Here is a 7,804-nt window from a genome sequence, read left to right on the forward strand (position 1 = left end):
ACTGCTTGATGTGAATGGCTGGAAAGATACTGACAGAAAACAAAACTGAATTATTCTACCATTGTTTTAAATGATAGCTGTAGGTGCTGACAGTCTCATGCGACTTTTCTTAAAAAAAATTATGAAGTTATTTCAGTAATAAAATTTACTGATATGGCTTCCCATAGAATGCATTTACTGCCTGCAGTTGAAAGGAAACTTACTTGGCTTCATTCATTTTAATGATCCTACTGTTGGCCAATTCTTCAAATGGGTCAGAGCAAGGAGAAAACAAAGTACTTCTGAAAAGTACTTGTTTGGGCTTAAAAGGGAGGCAAACAGTACAAGGATCTCTCATACACTCTAATTTTCAACATGACAGTATGAGCTGTAAATGTGCAATTTTCTCCAGATGTCCCTTGATTCAATACATGAATGGGAAAGTACCTCAGAATTGTGTTTAGAGCAGCAAGGCACCCATTTAAATGTAGAAAGAAACAAGAAAACCCAAGCCATTCCTGGTACTTGAGCATCCATTTCTAGCCAGAAGGCATGTGTCAAAAAAGAGCAGTTACCCAGACAGTTTAATCTAATGTAATAGTAAACTAGGGGAACATCAGTAATAACCAGTGAGAACTTTTTGCTCATCACCAGTAAGTACAGTAGAACAGCTGCTCATACATACAGAAGAGGGCTCTGAAAATGAATCCTTCTTAGTCATTTATGGAGACAAACCTGTTGCAGGGTGGTATTAGTGGGGAAAAAAAAAAAAAAAAAAAAAGTAAAAAAAAAGCAGTACATAACTTAAACTTGGTGCAAATATTTATTTCTAATCACCAATAAATCATAAAATGAAGAATCATCTCTAAACCCCCCACCAGCCTAGATAGTAAGATGTGAAGGTGCTGCTGCCTAAGATAAAGAAAAGACAAAAGTGAGGCTAAGCCTGATAGCTGTGAATATACTTATGCTTTTCCATCAAAGCAGTATCACACCTTTACTAGTCCATCAACAATTACACTTAGCTCTGAAGAAATCTGAAGCAATTTTATTATCTACCATTCCTGCAAAACAATTTGAGGATATTTAAGCACACGGGGTCAGGATTACTCTGGTATGTGCAGGGTAATTGGAATTCAGTTTCTTCCTTTCTGGAAAGAAGAGAAAAAATTGAAAGCATGACAAATAGTCACTAAAATGTTGAGGAAGACCCTGTTTATAAGTATATTCACCTTTCAATCCCTACTGTTGTCTTGCAACATTTTTTTTCTATAGCGGTTTTTCTTTAATTCTTCAGCAGATACTATATAGAGAAAGGTTGAGACTCCAATGGCTATGTCATATTCATCTGAACATGAGAAGCAGATGCCTATTGTAATGTTTACTTCACATGTGAATGCGTGCTAGACAACTTATCATTGGAATGTTGAAGCTGAAGGATCTCATGAACCTTCATCTGCAGACCAGGCACCTGACGTGTGCTACGAACAGCAATCACCTAAGTAAAATCTTATTAGGATAAGACAGGATATCATCTACTGCAAGACTTAAAAAACAGTCCTTTTTTTGTTTGTTGTACAGGCCCAGTTGGTTGCATATTGTAGCAGGGGGCCAGTGCTGGGCAGAAGAGTCAGTCCTGCAGGGCATGGCACATTTTCAGCTTTATTTCCAGACTTCACTTGAACCTGGCTGTTCACTCAGAGCTCAGCTGTGGTCTCAGTTCACTCTGTTGAGTAGTCCCAGATGTGCCCTTTGTCTCTGCAGAAGGATCTTCTGATTCCCTAGTGGTTATGGGAAAGAATTCAGTAAGCTCCAATAGAGACTGAGTGGAGCCTATTGTCAGTATATTTTGCAAAGGCCAATTGCTACTTACAACATTTAGTATGAGAAGCCTACAGATTTATTTTTTTAATAATCACTGTTTATTAATTCAAAATGGTAATTTATTTATCCTATGGAAGAGCTGAATCAATCAAAATCAAGCAGGTGTTAATTAAAACACTATATGATCACTATGAAGACCTAACCCCCCCTAAGACAGTTGCCAAATTCTACATATATGGAAACCCGTAATACACAAAAAAATGCATAGGCTTTATTTTTTTTCATCAGTCCATACTGAAGTCTGACCCTTTTAGCGTGCATAATGATTACAAGAGTTGTTGATCTCAGCCTTGGTAGGGAAGATTATTTGACAAAGTTTCCTTTTCTGCTGATAAGAGGTTCAAAATTGAAAGAATATCATCTGGTCTGTCATATCGAACACCACTACCAACAGTGGCATGGAACTATAGAAAAGAATGTTGATTGCCAGGGGATTAGGTGCTACTACTAGAAGTGCAGGGTGTAGCAGTACTTACACAAGAGCAGAAAACACAGAAGCGAGCAAGCCAGCAAGCAGAAGGAACACTGACACACTTAGAATTGATGCAATGACGATCATGCTTCCACTCCTTCGACCAGGCCAAATATCAATTTTCATGGGAAGTTTAGCTAGAAAACCATGGAAAGAATGTTCCTGGGAATCATTTTTTTCACTACGTACAACCTTAATAAATGGGGGAAAGGAGGTGATTTAGGAGAGGAAAACCGATGTCTAGGTGATTTATGGTGAAGAAGCTTTAGATTCAGTGTCAGCATTTTGAAGCTATAAACTTGACAAGTATCTGTACTACCTAGAAATTTTGGCAACGCCTGATTACATGAACAGCCATCAAGTCTGCAATCACATGCACAAACTTTATCAAAGCTTTAAAGTACACAAAAGAAGCAGACCATTATCTCGTATTTGCTACTCCAGAACTGAAAGGCTGACAGAATTATGAAAGCTGTAGAAAAATGCTAGACATTGCTCATTAGGAAACCAGTAATGTCCTAAGGCAAACAAGGCTACTTCAGAAGACCTGAGCAAAACTACAGACTTACCTTTTCTGGTTTTGATTGGATCAGACCAAAGAGTTTGGTCTTTCATGACACCTTCAGTGTTATCAACCAACATGTATTTAAACCTGTGGGGAAGAGAGCATTAAATTAGGTATTTCAAATGTTCAGCTTCCTTTTGTAGATTAGCTACTCAGACTCCCGTTTTTGATTGAAGCATTAGGCAGAAACAGTGAAAGATAACTATTTTCAGAGACCTTATAAGGAACAAATAGTATTAATAGAAGAAGCATTCTGTGCTATGACATGTAGAGTTTGCACTCCATTTTTATGAGCCTTGGCAGGTATTAGCTTTCCAAAACTAGTTTTTCCCAGTTTGCTATTCCCTTATGAAAAGCCTCACTATTTAGAGCAGCAAGTGGTTTTGATTTCCATATGGAAGTCAAACATTTTGTCCAACAATAGAAACCTTTGGCACTTTCTTTGATAGGAAAAGCATTGAAAAAGCAGGCCAACAACACATTTGGCAAAGGAATTCAGTTTCCATTCTACAATACTTTGAGTTTTAATGTCTGGAGACAGAGGAGGGTAGACAGTTTTCTCAAAAGATCCCATAGTATTTTGTTTCAGAAGCAAAAGTTTCTACAGAAGATACAGCTTCATATGGCTGCCATCTTTACTACAGCTTTTAAATAGTGGATAACAGCAAAACCCAGAATCTTGGGTAATAGCAGTGAGTGTGCCCATGCTCCCCAGATGGCTCACTTCAACAGACAGCAGGGGCTGGACAAGCCTGCAAGCTGCCTGGCCCTTACTGCGACGTCTCCAATTACACTGAGACCTTCCTGGAGCAGGAGGTTGCAGAAAACTTTGGCTTCCCACAATTTCTTCAAAACAAATCAAGCAGGGCCAAACTCATGTCTGCTATTTGGCAGACCCATCTAGCACAAAATACATGGTGAATATTCTCAACTTCATTCTTCAAACTTCTTCCATCAGTTTCTGGTCAGATACTGTCCCTAAATCATCTGCTTCAATTTAAGTATATATCCAGAAGTTCACACTTGAGTTTTCCTATTGACTCACAAATTTAACCCAATAGAGCTCACGCTTGCAAGAACACCATAGGACACGATCTGCAGAGTGCTAGACCAAAGTCAAGCCTTCTTTATAACTGTCATTGCAATACTGCATTTCAGCCTCCATTAAGGTACTGATAATTCACATCATACTATCATAAGGGAACTCTAGAGAGTAGATTTTCGTTCTTAAATGAGTTTTAAGAGCAGCAATCACCTTGTAAGAAATAAGAGTTATACCTGTATGTTGTGTCTGGTGCAAGAGGTGGATTGCAGACGTCTAGGAAGTTTGGGTCATACAAACAAGTCCCATCATCCCCAACTCTGAAGAGGTATTGTTTCAGGACGTCGGAAACTTTGTTGATGTCTCCCGCATCAGCAAGCTTGGGGGGTGACACACAGTTGGGTACATCGAATGAGGCAGCCTTGTAAGGTCCAAGATTTCCCCCAAGTGTTTGCTGGAATGTGCTGTCAAGTGGCTTGCTGTTGCTGTCAGTCACCACAGAGCTTATTGTGCTTGCTGCAGGAGAGGTGGTTTTAACAAGGCTATTAGAACTAGTGCAGCCATTTCCCTTTATCTTGTATTAAGCTGACAATTGCTCTTCTACCCCAAAATACCTGAAGCCAAATACCTGCTAACAATCTGCGTGGTGATCCCACTGCTTACTCCTCATCTGTTGTCAAAGCTATTTACATTTGTTCCTTAGAAACCAGGAAGCATATACAATGTATCTCAGGCAATATTTTTCATTAGAACCCTCCCACATTTCCTCTTTTTTCTCATTTCCTCTTTTCAAGGATTTGACAGACTATGGTGGCAAAGACTGTTCTTCACCCCTACCCCATGTGTCTCCAAAAAGCATCCAGAAGTTCTGCCGCTTCTGATTTGATATTATTGCCAAGGCAGTTTCTATAGAGCCACAATTCTGTCTCATGGAACACAAACCCTGAGACCTCAGTCATACAATAGCACCTTCCAGAACAGCACAATATGCAGACCAGTGTGTAGGAAATGCATGAGCAGATGCAGCATCTGCATTCCTGACCAGCCAGGCATGCTAATGCTTCCAGATGACATGACAGAAAGTCTGAAAGTCTTCATGGCTTCAAGCCAAGTATACATCTGCACCCAACTCTACAGCATCCTTTAAAAAGTTCAGTTCCAACTCTCACATTTTTCCTATTGCAAAGCCAAAGCACAAGTGTCAAGAGATGCTCCCAAGCTCTGCAACTGAGAGTTAATTTAATCTGAGAGCTCCTTCCAGTTGTTCAGTGCTGTCAGCGCTGAGGGACTGCCAGTTTTTCTGCAGCTGCAGTATACTGGGAACTACTTAAGTTCGCAAGCATTCTGCTGTGCTCCTGGAGCAGAGTTCTTGCAACTGTTTGGCCATGAGAAGTTTTTAGGTATGATACAATGCAAAATTAAGTTTGTTTTGAAAGACAAGGGTTCAAAATCTGACTTCAGAAACGGTGCTCAAGTTATTTGAACAGCGTCAAGAACATGGAAGTGAAGACTAGCCATGACATGAGTTACTGGGGCTGTCTTCCCTAAATTTGAATAATTACACCTAGGTCTTCCTGCTCTCCCAGTGTCCTCTTTCAGTAACTCTCAGCATGGCTGTGGTGAGCTATTCTCTAAGCAGTTTTTTTGTTTGCTTTTTCAATTTGTTAGATAGATCAAGTCTGATAGTGTCATTAGCCAGAGTAGACCAAAAGGTGACATTAGTTCTTCAGAAATTTACTAGGCACTCAGTTTTGTTGTGTACTGATTCATTTCATTGCCAGCAGAGCTGAACATAAAGTGTTTAGAAAATCAAACTATCTAAAATTTCACCTCTCCCTGCTTGAAAGTGCAACCAAGAGTGAGACAATGTGCTTTTCTGCAGACCATAAAAAAATCCAAACAAAATTCCTTCCGCTTCTGCCAAGAAACAAGTCTGCATCTGCCTGTTTTAAAAGCAGCGGAAGAGGTTTTTCTTTATGAAACCTCTTCTGAAGAGATTCACCCATCTCTAGAGAGCTTTTCCCACAGAATCTATAGGAGACAGGGTGGCTGATGTCTTTTCTAACACAAAATGTCAGATCCAGATGCATATTTGCAGTTATAACTGCTTTCAGGTCATTGTAGCTTTTTATAGTCACATAATGTACTTGCAATTTGTTTTAGACGTGCAAAGAGGTGTACTTCATTACTGGGAATCATCTCAAAAAGCAGCACACACTAATTGCACTGGTAGCTGTATCAGACAGTCTATTTGGTTAAGGTTTCAACTATTCCAAGGCAATGAAGAAAACTCTTTCCAGTTTTTCCAAGAGCATCACTCAGCAGTGCACGCTTTAGCCTTTTTGAGCTGTTGACCTGTTCTTCCCTCCCACCCCACAAGAACTCTCCTCAAGAAAGGAAGCTGCAGATGGCATTCGGGGGCAACAGTATGTTATAAAGTCATTCATTCCTGTCAGCTTAAGGAGCATCTCTAGCTGGCAGTCTGTACAGTCGGTCAGAACAGCAGGAAACAGTGAAGGAAGCTCTTGGTCATGGCCAGCAATGATTCATTGACAAGCAATTATGAAATTAACTTTACGAATGAACCCATGTGCCGAGCATCTTTGCTCATAAGATGAGTGTAACTTGTCTCAGTTACAAACAAACTGGGTCTATGCAACCTTAACTGTAAAACAAACAGCAGAGGTTACCCATCTTCTCTCAGCGTATTTACGTAGGGGATTTGGGGTTTTTATTCAAGGTATTCACGTTTAGAGAAAGTATCAGACTTTGATCCAGTTGGATTCATTAACAAGATGAGGGCAAACTGTTTATAACCGATGGTGCTGTTCCACACCTACAGAGAGTCAGCTTACACACCTTTAATCAGTACCATGGAATTCCAATAGCTATTTTATAGTAAGACCTTATTAAAAAAAAACTGAGACCAGAGGCCAAGCTTACTTGTAACTTAGCTACCTCTTTTTCTGTTTTCTTCCACTGATTCTTGCTCCCATCAAATTCTGAAGAATAGCATGCAATGGCCACATAATGTAGTTATTTTCTAGAGATGAAATAACGCTTGATACTTACCTGAACTTTTCATTACATACAAGTAGATGGCATAAGATTTGTTTGGATGTAGTGAGCTATCGAACGTACAGAAAGGTTTCTCTAGGGCAATTGTAGTGAGAGTGGGATTGTTTATTGCAAGCTGAGGGGCTGCAAGCTGAGGTTTCATGCTCTGATCTGGAAAGGAAAGTTGCCAAAATAATATTGGAAAATCTTTTTCAGCACAGGTCCTAGGAAAGAGCTTGAAGAAAAAGAAAAAAGAAAAAAAAAAATCATACACACACACCAAAAAACAAAAAAAGACCTCCAGTAACTCCACCCAAACAGAAAAATGATGAGATACAAAGAGAGGATCAAGAGAAAAGATCAGAGATAAGTATCACTTACCTGCACAAAGCTGTCCCAAGCAGCAGAGTACTAACACAACCCAATGGCTGACCATGCCTGAGCTCTCCTGAGCACCTGCCACAAAAAGAAAAATAACACTCGTAAGTAGCCCCTACTAAAGATCTCCTATATCCACTCCCTTCCACAAGCTTCTCCATCCTTAGCACCTCCCTCTGTGCTTATCACCCACCTTCTCAGCTAGTGCCAATCACCTCAGCTCTTACAAGCTTCCAGCTGAGGTAGAGTGCTGTATGATTTTTACCTGGTGGTGGGCAGCAGCTTAGCTCTCAGCAGTGCCATGGGCAGAGAGGGTTTTTTCCATGTATGTAGTTGTAAGGTGTTTTACTTTTTTTACCTTTCTCGGCCTAAAAGCTTTTGAAATCTCTTGTGTAGGGAAATTCTGGGATTGAACATCAAAACCTTC

The 7,804-nt window shown here is 40.0% G+C and overlaps 1 protein-coding gene across 1 annotated transcript; it reads right to left on the reverse strand.

The window, feature by feature from the left end:
• Positions 1-788: 788 nt before the first annotated feature.
• Positions 789-7,542, reverse strand: UPK3A (uroplakin 3A). Its single transcript, XM_052690619.1, has 6 exons — positions 7,381-7,542; positions 7,015-7,170; positions 4,179-4,458; positions 2,905-2,987; positions 2,340-2,472; positions 789-1,760 (listed from the first exon to the last, which is right to left on the reverse strand). Exons 1-6 carry the CDS (start codon positions 7,433-7,435, stop codon positions 1,673-1,675), a joined length of 795 nt encoding a protein of 264 aa, XP_052546579.1. The 5' UTR covers positions 7,436-7,542; the 3' UTR covers positions 789-1,672.
• Between the last annotated feature and the right edge of the window lie 262 nt (positions 7,543-7,804).

This window comes from Tympanuchus pallidicinctus, unplaced genomic scaffold (genome assembly GCF_026119805.1).
Source record: "Tympanuchus pallidicinctus isolate F22 unplaced genomic scaffold, pur_lepc_1.0 scaffold27, whole genome shotgun sequence".
Classification (NCBI taxonomy): Eukaryota; Metazoa; Chordata; class Aves; order Galliformes; family Phasianidae; genus Tympanuchus; species Tympanuchus pallidicinctus.

Bases quoted from the DNA above. Each gene is read 5' to 3' on its own strand.
- UPK3A (XM_052690619.1), bottom strand. From the start codon at position 7,435: ATGGTCAGCCATTGGGTTGTGTTAGTACTCTGCTGCTTGGGACAGCTT. The intron at 2,988-4,178 runs GTATAACTCTTA...TCTTCCCCACAG, and splicing joins GCACCAGACACAACATACAG to GTTTAAATACATGTTGGTTG. The intron at 2,473-2,904 runs GTAAGTCTGTAG...ATGGTTTTCTAG, and splicing joins TCCAATCAAAACCAGAAAAG to CTAAACTTCCCATGAAAATT.